The sequence below is a fragment of the Podarcis vaucheri genome (genome assembly GCF_965113315.1).
Source record: "Podarcis vaucheri genome assembly, chromosome: 5".
Classification (NCBI taxonomy): Eukaryota; Metazoa; Chordata; class Lepidosauria; order Squamata; family Lacertidae; genus Podarcis; species Podarcis vaucheri.
The window spans coordinates 76,236,622-76,250,838 of NC_138763.1; the positions used below are offsets into that span (position 1 = coordinate 76,236,622).

At 40.6% G+C, this 14,217-nt stretch overlaps 1 protein-coding gene across 2 annotated transcripts in view; it reads right to left on the reverse strand.

The window, feature by feature from the left end:
- ARID5B (AT-rich interaction domain 5B) overlaps positions 1–14,217 on the reverse strand; it is a 192,786-nt gene that overhangs the window by 38,448 nt on the left and 140,121 nt on the right. The window contains exons 6-7 of one of the 2 annotated variants that reach the window (XM_082222314.1): positions 7,963–8,167; positions 4,561–4,589 (exon numbers count right to left, since the gene is read on the reverse strand). In XM_082222314.1, the coding sequence (XP_082078440.1) occupies positions 4,561–4,589; positions 7,963–8,167 (234 nt within the window). Of the gene's footprint in view, positions 1–4,560; positions 4,614–7,962; positions 8,168–14,217 lie in introns of both variants that reach the window. The other variant, XM_082222313.1, reaches the window with a different exon arrangement.

Consider the following 14,217-nt stretch of genomic DNA (forward strand, 5'->3'; position numbering starts at 1 on the left):
TAGCCACATAAGAGCATCTCCAAGACACCCATAGCTAAATGGATTCTCCATGACCAGATGCATTATGGACACCTGGCTTGATCAACTAGGGCAATTCTTATGTACACACTGCACCTCAAAGCTCTGTGCAAGTAAATCTGACGAACTGCAGGTGTAGCCTGATAACCCACTGAAGAGCAAGCATCTGTTGAGTCAAAAAGCAGACACAAGCTGATGGTATGCAATTAAGATCGTGCAATGGGGTGGTTCCTGAAACAGAGAACACCTCCACAGCCAATGCAAATTCAAAAACGAATCTTGGAGGCAATCAGAAGATTGTTGGAATTAGTGTCAGTATAGATATCATTTGATTTAAAATGATGAATGATGCCCAGGAGCCTGATTCTGAATCTAGTGTAAAGGCTTTGGGGGAGAGATGCCTCCAGTGTGACAGTATTACTTCCAAAACACTGATTTCATGTTAACTCTGAAGGAAATAAGGCATTTACTCTGAGTCATCAGGAAAAACCGCTTTTCTCTATTGTTTGTATTTTACATCTGTCTCCAGCCTGTGGCACATCCATTCAATGGAAAATGAGCTCACATGTTCAAGTTAAGAGATAACCAATGTTTAGTTGGCAATAGCCAACCTGAGCTGGACTTATCAGCCCCCATCTTGACTCCCACAGCTGGACAACCGCCTGAGGCAATAAATCAAGACATCATGGACCACTGTCATCTACAGACATTTGGCAGTCCCCGTTTCAGACATTTAGGTTATCATGCACAACTATAATTCCCAAAAGGATAACACTATCTAAATTCAACTAGAATTCTTAAGCAGCTCATGCCAGCATATGTTGTTCTGAATTCAGAATTCCACAATGATTTTCTAGCATAGAGAAGGCCTCAGTAAAAGCAACAACACCAAAAGATTATTGACCCTTACGCCTAAATAACAAACAGAAAGGAGCATACCATATTTTTCGCTCTATAGGACACACCCGACCATAGGACACCTTGTTTTAGAGGGGGAGAACAAGAAAAAGAAAATCTCCACTTCTCTGCGCAGCGCCCCTTCAGCGAAGCAGCAGGAGAAATGGAGCCCCTTCCATTTCTCCTCCCACTTAGCTGAAGGGGCGCTGCGCCTGAGCTTAAGGGGCACCTACCCTGCAGTGAAAGGAACCCGAAGCCTCCGGAGCGCAGCGGGAGCTCCCGCTGCACTCCGGAGACTTCAGGCGGCTATCTTTGAAGCCTGGAGAGCGAGAGGGGTCAGTGCGCACTGACCCCTCTCACTTTCCAGGTTTCAGCAAAAGCAACGCGAAGCCTCCGGAGCACAGCGGGAGCGCTCCCACTGCACTACGGAGGCTTTGCATTGCTATCACTGAAGCCAAGGAGCCTGCATTCGCTCCATAAGACGCACACACATTTACCCTTAATTTTTGGAGGGGAAAATGTGTGTCTTATAGAGTGAAAAATACGGAATATCAATCAACCAACCAACCAACCAACCAACCAACCAAACAAATGTGGGGTGTGAATTAGGAGTATATGAGTACCAATGCAAATCTGCCACTTGGATCTCTATTAGGTGCATGCTGAAGTGTATCCAACACTTCTTATCTGAATTATGCTGGAAACTAATGGGCTGCACATGCACTAGGTTTTCAGAGGCACCCTTTCAAACTAGGAACCCCTTCTGTCCCACTGAAAAGCTGTTGCTGACAGTAGGAGTGCCGCAAAGCAGAAGGGAAAATATGGGCATCAGAATCTTGTTCAATCTGTGTATATGCAGGAGTGGTGCTAGTATCAGCATCCTGTATCCTCTGCCTCATCATTCCTGCACAGATCAGGGAAGCTTTCTCGTGTGCTTGCTTTAGTTGAATTGTTTGCAGCAGAACACGAACTGCTTGCTGGCTGGGCAGACAGCCCCTTAAGCTTAGTTTGGTCAAAGTGATGAAAGCTTAAATCATAACTGCTAAATCCTGCGCATTATGAAATCTCAATTTGTAAGTTTCACTCTACTGGAAAGAAGAATGGCTCAAAGGTTGTAACATGGTGTGAAAAATACAATGAATGTGGCATTTAAGGAGAAAACTATAGTTTTACATTGGATAAGCATGATGAAGGTTAACAAGTTATGCAACATCTGGGAAGAGGGCTTATACAAATATTTTTAGCCGTTTTAATAGACTAAGGCAGAAATCCTTTCAGGGAGAAAGTTGTATTGAATACATTACGTAAGATGGCACCCCAAATGGCCAGATTGTTAGAAATAACTTCAAAGGCTATCTTGACTTCTCTTCATCACTACTCCATATTTTATCTTACTTTGCTGCTGTTTTTTGTGTGTAAACTACCCACTTATTTGAATATAAAATCTGGAACAATGTAAGGGCCAAGATTTAAGGCGTGTCATTAACTTGATGGCTCCAACTTGACAGACTTGCCTAATTTCACTTTCTAATAGCATTTGCCCAGAAGTGTTGGAGAAAGGCAAATAAAATTTCCTTCTCATGAGCTTCCAGCTAATGCATATGTTACTTTAAACCACAAGAGAGCACTGCTTCTCTAGCAATCTAGCCAACACTTGTTTGTAACTCTCTGTCTAAGTTAACTCCAACCCTAAAAGCTGAGCCATTTTTCTCTCTCCCTACTTGTTGAGAAAATATGTCTTCTATTCTCTCTCATCTCTACAGTAAATAGTTCCTGCATGAATAAAGCCTCTGAACACCAAAAACTGTAACAGAAGCAGAACTTTCCAAAACTTAGCACATTGGAATCATATACATCCTTACTTCAAAGCAAAACTCAAAGAATACTTTTAATGCTTGTATTATCAGCTGATTAGCTAGACTTTTTTTTAGCCTTCCTTAGTGCTTAAATGAGGGACGCGGGTGGCGCTGTGGGTAAAACCTCAGCGCCTAGGACTTGCCGATCGCATGGTCGGCGGTTCGAATCCCCGCGGTGGGGTGCGCTCCCGTCGTTTGGTCCCAGCGCCTGCCAACCTAGCAGTTCGAAAGCACCTCCGGGTGCAAGTAGATAAATAGGGACCGCTTACCAGCGGGAAGGTAAACGGCGTTCCATGTGCTGCGCTGGCTCGCCAGATGCAGCTTGTCACGCTGGCCACGTGACCCAGAAGTGTCTGTGGACAGCGCTGGCTCCTGGCCTATAGAGTGAGATGAGTGCACAACCCTAGAGTCTGGCAAGACTGGCCCGTACGGGCAGAGGTACCTTTACCTTGTGCTTAAATAAGAAGTTCTGCTTTAGTTTTATTATTGTTGTTTTAGTATATTTAGTTTTTGATGTTTTCTGTACATTGCTCAGAGAACAACAGCTATTTGGTGTACCCAATGTAGTGAATAAATTTAAATAAATTAGAGTTGGGTTAACTCCCAAGTAAACAAGCACAGAATCAGGCACTCAGATCAGATGCAAACCAAAGAAAGTCAACTAAAGCTACCAATACCTGCATGTGATTACTATTTCACAACCATAGATATGTTAGCTAACTGCACAGGCATTAAAATGACACAACAGGCTTTGTTCTATGGGACAAATACCAGAGTGATTACATTTCAGCTTAAATTAATTTCAGCTTTTGTGTTCTCTGTTACTTCATTATGGAATAGATGCAGCCCAGATTTATACTCAGTGAACAAAGCAAAACAAATAAATATATCTAGCTAGCTAGCTATTTAAATATGTTTTTTGCATTCAACTGTGGCAGGAAATGCACAACCTAATCTGAGCATTATGGGCTGGAGAAATATTCCCAATGACGATAGTCTTATGTCAAATGGGCTTTATTGCAGATGCCATCTTTATATGCCATATTAAAGCAGCTCTTTCTTCTCGTTTCAAGATCTTAATCGCAGTTTGTTGCTCCAACGTTTTATTGGTTTGGAATACATGCTGTAAAATCCGCAACCATCAAATTTCCCTGTGAGCTAAAAATAAAGTGGCCATGTCAAATATGGTTAGTTGATAAAAAGTGTCAGAGTATTCTGCTTCCCTCCCCCCTTGCCTTTATACTTTGGATAACTTCCTGTTTATGTGGCACTGACCCTTGTCTAATAAAGATCTTTTACTATTCACAGTAAAGAAAGATACTGCACCAAGCTATTCCTTAATGGACAACGCTGATTACTTTTGAAAGCATTTAATACATTTCCCATATTCCAACATGAACAGATGTCAGGGACTATGCCAAGTGAAATTTCATTTTATGCAATCTTGGCTTGTTGTACAAGAATAGCCCTTTCTCAACATGGGAAAAAATTACAGACCCAACCAATTTCCTTGACAGGGAAGAGTTACACATGTTTTCCACTCAAGAAGTGTTTTTTTCTTCTTCAACAAGTTTACAGTTTTGCCAAACCTGGAACTAATTGGGGCTTTTTCTAAAAAAGGACCCAATAACCCCAGTGTGTGTGTGTGTGTGTGTGTGTGTGTGTGTACTACATTGTTATTTCCTGTGTGTGTCTATGTGTGTGTGTTTGAGAAAAAGAAACACCACCCCGAACAGGGGAAAGCTAGATTACACATTTTTTTCCCCATTTAAGTTACTTAAACACTTACTGTTTCATATCCTCCCAGTTTTTGAGCAGCTTGAAACATAGTCCAAAGGTTAACTGTTAGAGGGACAATAAGTATTTAGATAAGCATTGCATTAACCAACTTTTTTCAAAGAAATGCAAATCAAACAGTTTTTCTTTCACAGTGAAGCAAGAAGATAACAATCACATCTACGCACACAAAAATGTTTTTTTTTTGGGGGGGAGGGAGAAACACAAACAATCTGCAAATGACATTTACATAATTCAAAGAGTAAACATTGGCTTTGCACATATACCATTCCTTTCTTAAAATCACAAGGGAAAACATTTCTCTGAGATACAGTTACAGATATAAAATTTTTTTTTTTTTTTTACTGAGCTTAAATTCACTTCCAGGATATAAAACAAACAGCATAAAAAACAAAACACACGAAATAAGCTTTGCATTATATGTTCCTATATAAAACTAACATAGTTATTAGAAAGAGCATTATTTTTAAAATGTCATTTAGTTAATGTAGCAGGAAACTGGAGTGCATACACAAAGCAGTCCTTGATTAAACAAGTATTTACTGCCACTCAGATAAGAGACCTTGGCTGGGATCCAGAGATCCTCTTCCACATGAGGAAACAAGCTGCTACAAGTGGAGCAGCTCATTTCATCATGAATGTAGCCTGCAGGGTGAGGAATATCAAGATGCACCCAGAGCGACCGTATCTCCCATACAACTGCACCCCAGCTTTCTCAGAGTCTAAACCATCTCAAGAGGTCTTGAGGTCTCACAGATCATGCACTGTCTTATGTGGACCTCCCAAAAGTGTTAGCGCTCCCCAATAGCCAGGCGTGTTCCTTGCAAAGTCATGCTGCCCCTGCACTCATCTATGAAACTCTTGAAAGTAGGGGAAGCCCTATGGGGAACTTCCACTGGTGGGAACATTTATAGCCCCATGGTCCAGATCCCAGGCATGGGTGTCTTGTACATAACATCTGCCACCAGGAGTGCGTTGCCTGTTTCCTGCTATCATCCCTATTTTGCAACTAGCATAAAATGCACAGCTGTCTCTGCACTGGTTGTTTCAAACCATCCCTGCTGTTGATTGGTGCCAAACTAAGTCTCTAATGGATCAAATTTGACTGACATGGTTAGATGGGATGGTTTGCAGAATTTTGGTTTACGCTGGCACAAACGTCCTCAAGCATCCAAAATACCAATGGTTGTGGACATTTCAGAATGCGTAACTAAAGCTTGGTCCACTACAGAGCTGGCAAAAATGAATATCTTTAACATTTGAGCTAAGGAAGGGTGCAAATTCCATCATTCCACATGAAGTGGATGCCATTTGTTGGCTATTGAACTCATGTCAAAGAGCTTAGCTAGAGAGATAGACATAAATCAATATATTTTGATGTGATTATACCTCCCTATATGATCATGACTTATTTTTAAATTGTCCGTATATCTGCACTTTAATCCAATTGTCTCTTTTAATAAAGGTTTCCTTTTAAGTTTAAAGGGGGAAAGGGGCCAAGCACTTTTAGAATCCTCTGTAATGAGAGAACTACAGAATGCAGTAAAATAGGTTCGACTGCATTTTTTTCTCTCCCTTTACCCCATCAAAGAGCTTCTCATAATGGTGCTGTATGAATTGCCTCCAAAATATTACATAAATTATGGGTGTTCCCCAGGGAGTAGTACTCATTATTGAACCACACAGCACAGCAAAGAACATTCACTGTACTTATTCAGCAACAGAGGAATTATATTATTTAAACTGGTTCTTCCTACTCATGTGTTTACACATGTCAAGGTAGACAAACACAGCGACTACTCCTGGCCATTATATGAGCAGCTCATTTACTCCTGAGTAATCTTGCTCTGAGGAAACATGAGGCACATTGCTGAATATCAAACAAGTCAGTTTATCTCAGCTACATGTTGCAGAGTGATCTCATGGCAACGCTGGGAAATTGAGACCCAATAAATACCTGCTTTTAAAAATGTGCCTCTTTGTTAGTGACAAATAAGGGGGGGGGAATTAACATTACACACACACACACACACACACTACATCTCAAAATGTTCTAAATAAAAAGCTTCACTGAACCTTGCACTCTCCCTGAGCTATCAAGAGCTTTGCTCGGGCCTTGATTTAATCGGAATCAAATGCATAATGCAACAAAGCTGTTCATAGTACATTAATTTTACTTCTATTTCAAGCAGCCGGTTTTTCAGGCAAACATTGTAATCATTTTGGAGTTATATAAGTTTATAATGACTGCTAGAGGTCTGTTGCAATCAGTGTCAATTGCTATTAGGTATGTAAATTGTTATGTAAAACATAGAGGTTTGACATTCTTCATCAAAATAACATACACATTTAATCTGGGAAGATAGGTTTGAGAAAGTCATATTTCCATGTAAGGCATTCCTCCCTTTATAATAATTTAGATACCTTATAGGTTATTAAAAGCACACCTTTCATCGTTTGCGATGTTCATTCTTCCATGCTATAGAATGTTTATGCAAAATTTAATTACAGTTGCATGTTCTCTATCAATTGTTGCTTTTATAAGCACTGACTCAAAAAGTGCTCTTTCCAAAGCAATCCTTAGCATTGTGCTATGATGTCTTTAAACAGATCTTGTCTATTTTTATACTCTGTGACCTCCTTCACCTACTTTCTGGCCACCTTTAGATGCCTTCCTTTTATATCTGTGGGACTCCCCCCCCCCGAAGGAACATCTGGGTACAATAAAAGTATGTCGTATTATTAATTCAAGGGAAGACATTAGCTGCAGTATTTATCAAAAGGAGAGGGAGAGCAGGAACCTTTTTAAACATGCCAGGTTCTGAGCGCAAGCAGTGTATTTTAAAACTATAAATTTCCACCAGCAGTTGCCCAAAATGAAGAGAAACTGCAAGATAGGGGATGGAAAAATGTATTGGTGGATATAAACACAATGACAACAACTCTCGTTTCAAAGGTCCCAGTGTGCATGTATGTACATATGTGTTTTCCTTTTTAAGGTTTTTACTGGCTGGCATACAAAGATCTCCTCGTCGTGCCTATGGGAGCTTTGGGATACTGTTTCTCAAACAGCATTGTTCCCCCCCCCCACCTCCCAAATCCACACGGCAAACCACTTTGAAAACCGAGAAGACTTTTAAAAGTCATTTGCTTTATGGCATTGGTGGTGGGGTTTCTGCTCAAAGGGCGGGAGGGGAAATCTCAATGCCTATAAAGCTCTAGATCCTGACAATTAGTTTTATAGTAAATGTACAGTGCAAAAGAAGAGACAAAGAGAAAGCTAAAGAGGGCCATATCTGCCCACAAAGTTGTCCCACCTTATCAAGCCGATCAACCCCAGAAGCCAAACTGTTCTAAAATGTCAAACCAAAAATGCAATGAAAATTCTACTTACTCTGCTTAAAACCAAGGTACGGTATTCGTTCAATTGGTGTTTTTCTTTCTTTCATATATTTATAAAGTGCCACAAGGAATGCCTGTTCATCCGCTCTGCATTCTTCACCTACAGAAACCTTTGATTTATCCTCGCTTGAGCCCTTTTTACAGTTGCTGTTGTTATTTTTGGTTTTGTGCAAAGGCAATTTAGCCTCACATTTTACCTGGAAGAAAAGAGGAGATGCCAGATTAGATCTTGAAAACTGCCTGCTCCAGCTTTCATTCCCATTTAAGAGATGACCCCCTTCTGCTCCATCACGCCCTCTCTTTCTCAGAAGGCCAACAACAACATTAAAGCTCTTTCTCTGTGTTTTAGGTGCAATATTTCCAAACTGTTGCATCTCGATTTCCCTACTTCCTTTGCCTCTCATTCTTTGCCTCCACTCTGTGTTTGTTTAATTCTTTGGACAAGTCAAGAACCTAAAGAGAACATGAAGCCGTGTCTTCTCTCCTTTAAGTTATTGCTCTGTGGTTTCCTGGCCCAACCTCATGCCATTTGCTTTTTGAGTCTTCCCTGTTGTATCTAGGTCTCCGCTGCAGCCTGCCGGATCCCTAGTGCTGCTTACCCCTCCCTTATACAGTGGTACCTCGGGTTACATACGCTTCAGGTTACATACGCTTCAGGTTAAAGACTCCGCTAACCCAGAAATAGTGCTTCAGGTTAAGAACTTTGCTTCAGGATGAGAACAGAAATCGTGCTCCGGCGGCACGGCAGCAACAGGAGGCCCCATTAGCTAAAGTGGTGCTTCAGGTTAAGAACAGTTTCAGGTTAAGTACCAACCTCCGGAATGAATTAAGTACTTAACCCGAGGTACCACTGTACAGTCATTTTGTCCGCCTGTCTCCATAGAATTGTTCAAGTGAGCTGACAAGTCCAGACAAGGTGGGGTCTGTCTCTCTACCGCATGTATAGCGGTAGATACCTTTTAACCACTTTTATATTTTGTAGTAAATATTACAAACCCTTGATTTTCACCCAGGGCGGAGTCTGTGCTCTATTGCTAGCTCCCTCCCCTTAATAATAGCATGCAAACTTGAATAAAATATTGGGGGGAGGGCAGGTAAGCCCAACCCCACATAATTGATCACAAGACTTGGCACACACACTCCATTTGAATGGCAATGCCTATAAACTGCATGGGGTGGGGTGCTGACCCTCTCAAATGTTTTTTTTTGTTTTTTTTTAGGGGGGCTGAAGGGATCTTGGCCCCTAGGAGTTGGCTCCTATGTTAGCATGTGTCATGACTCGGCTCAAGATCTTAAGAAAGATGTTTGGGTGGGATACATGTATTTGCGTGACCAAGGGCACAGTGTCACTGAACAGACAAGGGCATGTTTTACAACAGGGAATTTCATAAACGTTAGGAGTTTTTGAGTTCTGGGCACAGTACTGTGCCTAAGATTTCAGATTAACTTCCAAGAGATCACTGCAGCGTCAGGCAAGCTGATAGGTTCTGCCTCTCAGCTGGCCTTCTGGAAAGAGCGTTTCGCTCTCGGCGGCCTCAAAAATGAACGTAAAATTTTAGCTGCAACTCATTCATTTTCAGCTTTATATTCTTGTTGTAAAAATGTGCACCTATAACCTAGGTTTAAGGTGCCGTTTAGCTCCTAGGTTTCATACCTCAGTTTCTAATACTGCCCCAAAACAACCCAGCCGCTCTATTTGGAATATTTCTGACAATATGTCCGGTGACGAACACTCTTTGCCCAACCTGATTTAGGTTTACTGGGCTACCAAGCAAAGAAAATAAAATTGAATGCCAATTCTGGCAAGGTTTATTTATTTATTTGGGAGACAAGTGACACAATTCTGGGTTTTCTTTTGTATGCAAACCTTCCATAAAATCAAACTAACTGAATGTCAAGCCTCCATTATGCATTGCTGATATCATTTTTTTAAAAAAATAAATTTATTAGCTAGCCATGCTGCTTTGTAATGGTTTTGTAATTCAACCACTTGGGGTGATTGCATGTAATAAAACACTCTTGTTAGAGAAGATAAGAGTTGCATGATCCATTTTGGATATACTTTTTAAAATGGTTGCTATGTAAAAGAGACCTTTGATGACTACATAACGTAGCAGGAAAACGTCCCTCATATGCTCAGAACTGGAGCAGTGTTTCCATAAACAAAGTGTTCAGTTTCAATGTCTTGGGGTGAGGCATGAACTGCTTTAGTTAAAATTGGACAGGGAGCAGGATACAGTATATTAATTAAGGTCAGAGTGTAAAGGAAACAGAAAATCTGCATGACTGCATTCATGACGCACAAGGCAAAAATAATGTCTTTAGATTTATTTTGAAAGGAAATTTCTAGTCCTCATGATTATGGAAAATAACTTTTTTTAAAAAAATTTGTAGGTGCAGATACTACTAAAGGCCTTTGAAACTGAGAGATTCTTTTGGGGGGCATACATCAGTTCAGGAGGGACCCAATTAGCCTCACTGAAAAATATATTCAAGGATTGGTTTATATAAATGTTGTCAGATAGTTTGTTGTAAGTAAACAATTTTGTTGTAAGTAAATGATTTAATCTCTGTATCCATGTATATTCACACAAACTGGAGTCTTTTTCCCAGCCCAGTATAAACTCTGACCAAAACCTGAGATCTGTGAAGCTCTAGCATGCGATTTCAAACTGGTAACTCTAGTGAGCAGCTTATCGATCTGTTTGGAGCTTATTAAAGCTGTGAAGAAGGTCACTGTTATTCCCATTCGAAAAAGGGAGGTGCTGCCCTCACAATCCTTCATTTTAGAGTGAGGATTTGAAAATATGTCTCCCATGTTTAGCACCCCAGCCCAAACCTGTTTACACAAGGTCAGTACAACTGAAACCAGTGTGATATAATTTGATACACATGTTGGATTGAAGTGCAAAGCTGTAATTAAACACTCTCCCTTTCATGTATTTAAAAATATATCCTTATTACTCTTTTTAGATAGTCCAGTATTAGGAATAGCATTTTACATGCGCTAGTTTTGTGGGGAAAGGCATTTTTTTAAAAAAATAATCAGTGGTGTAACCCATGAAACACAAAATACCTTCTAATCTCTTATCAAATAACCCACCTCCACACAACACACACTGTCTTTCTGGCATGCAGAGTGGGGTCTACCAATTTCATTACCTGGAAAGTATTTCTCATTTGAAGTTCATATTCCATCACATGTGTTTTTAATTGTAGACCAAAAAAATAAAATACAGTTTTTGCAATTAAGATTTACATACTGCTCTATCTCCAGAAAACAAAACAAAAGATTTGGATCCCTTGATCAGGAAACTTAAAAGTACAACTCCCTCCATCTATGTCCAGTCTTATTTTTCATACAGTTCAATAAAAACATCAATGTACATGGACAGCTTAAATATACCCAGTAAATCAAGGTGGGAAATAACTAAATGAAAGAAAATTAATGTCAAGGCAACGTGTTCTGTATGACAAATGAGGTAATAACTGAAACAAAATATATGAAAATATCATGTTCATTCCTTAATAGCAGTGATGTCAATATGTTCAAGGACATCAAATAGCCAACAGACTCCTACAGTGTACCCATTTTACGTGAATTACTTGGCAGTCAATTCCATTTACTTCTGCTGGACTTCCTCCTAAGTAAGCATGCATCGACTCAGGCTGCATATTTTTGGATGTGGCCATTCCTTAACAAAACGACAAATGACTCTTATTGTATTTCCAGGGGCAAGCCTCATTTGCAGAAATTCACCACCGTGGGAAATACAATAGAAAATTGCCACTGTGACCAATGAATAACGTCGATTTTGGGGAGCCGGGAAAGAGATTGGTTCTGGCTTAGATTATGCTAGTAAAAATTTTGCACATATCCACAGTTTACATCATCAATGATCAGCATGTCTCCCAGAGTTCTTATTCAGTCTTCTTGGAACCACGTCAATAGGGATTTGCATGGTTTGGGCTATTTGGGTTGTGTGGTAGCTGGAAGGCACAAAGCTCTGGACCAAGGCACAAACCATGGAAATTAAGACGGCCTCTTCTTGGCCACATTTTCTATACAGCACTCGGCTCAGTGTATCTTGCTGATAGCTGCCAGATCTCAATCTCCTCTTTATTATCTTTCACTACATATGGCGTTCGCTGAGTGTGTGCATGTAACCTTTATGCAGCCACTTTGTAGTAGAGATCTCTATGCCTCACTGTCTTTTGAACTCTTCCACAGTTATTTAGAAGGGTGGCTGGCAAGGATGTTTAGGAAATTTAAGGCAACAGTAAGCACATTTTTTACTGGGATGTCCCACTTAAATCAACAGTAATCACTTCCAAGGGAAAATGGTTGGGGACCATAAAAAGACCTTTGCCATGGCATAGCTCATTGTGAGAGGGCATAGCTCACTGGCACATCATCTGCCTTGCATCCATGCAGCCCCTGGCACAATCTTAGGTCACCAGGGTTAGTAAAGAGACTGGCGGAGGCCAGCCAGAATAACCAATAACTTGGTTAGGTAAGCATTGAACTGACTTCATATATAAGACTGAATAAATGACTCTGCGCAATAAAACTCTTTACAAGTCTGCCCAAACTTCGCTGGAGACCTTTGCAGCAGAATGCATGAACTGTGAGCTGTGCACAAGGTCGGCTGCCCCCTTGTGGAGCGTGGCTCGATTTTCCTGCATCTCGGGAGAATAATTTCAGAATAAAGACATTTGTAAAAACAGTGGCAACATGCTCTTGAAACTTGAGTCATGCGCCTGTCAGAATCATGAAAGGTATAAGTATATTAATGTTTACTTCCCTCCTTAAATGTTGAGAGCCACCTGATAAATTGGAACCTGACAAATCACCTGATAAAAATACGTAAAATAAATTCCATACAATTAAATATGTAAATTACCTACAGCCTTCACACTCCCATTTCCCTCATGGCCCTTTGTGGCGAGCAAGTTATCTAGTTTCTCCCTTGGAGATAAAAACAGGAACTTTCACTCTTCCACAAATGATTTCTCCCTAACTCAATCTATTCCATATTGTATTCCTGAAGGCATAACCCAAGGACATCATTGGAAGAGGAAAGCTCATCGGTAAGTGCAACAAATTTGTCTTACGAGAGCCTGCGATCCCCATGCGCCACACTTGAGCTGCAGGAGAATAAAATACAGCTCTGTAATTCAGTTATAGTACTTAATAGGCTGCGCCAGCTTAAATTTATTCAGACCTATTGAAACCAAACCAAATGCCTTTGTATGCTAGGTAATAAAGTTCACACAATTATTCGCTCACAGATAAAGGTAAACAAGCTGAATAAAACTGGAGTCCTAATAGCTTCATGGGTTGTGTTTGTGTGTGTGTGTGTGTGTTTTGCTCCATGACAGCTTTAAATATGACATTTAGAATCTGAGCAGGGAATATACAGGATGTGTAGCCAAAATTCAGCAAGGACCATATGCGATGGCTTTTTAAGTCTTTGCTGTCATTTGCTTCCCATTTCATCTGCTGGGCTCCAGTAATATGCTCAACTGGGGGTCTATTCAGTATTGCCAGCCAATGCTGTGGACAGGAGCATCTTTTGCAGCAGGGGGAGGAAAGGCACAGGGGATATTCATGTTGGCATCTGTACACTGCTATGGAGAGCCCAGTTAACACCACAGACTCTCTGCAGGGAAGAGTGGGGCTCAAACTGCTCCTTCCCTGTGGAATTACAGCACCACCCCTCTCAGTGTTATGCATAAGCCATGCATAGATAGCCATGTGTCCGAGAATGATAGCATTACTGGTCCAGAACTAAATATAATTTCATGATTCATTCAAGGATGCCATCAGCCCAAGTTCAAAAATCTTAAGGAGGCTAATGAATGATGCAATTCATTCATTCATGTGGTTTCTGTCCTAACTCTTTGTTACCAGGTGAACTCAAAGAAGGTTACAACATACTGCATTTAAAACCACAATCAAATAAAACAAATACAAATCTGCAAGAAAACCACAATTAAACCAGTCAATTGCAATGTTTCTAACAGGTTCCCATAAGCCTCCTGAAAGAACAACAAAATGTTAGCTAGGCAGTCTCCATAGAGGAAAGGGAGGATCTACAGTCATGAGACTTCCACCAATAAGAACCAGCTCCAAGACGTAACCAATTTCACGCTCAGTGGTAGGTGGCACATTGAGAAAGGTCTTCCAGTAAAAGATGCAGAGAGCTATGTGGAAGCAGGTATCTCTTCATGTTAACAGAGGGTG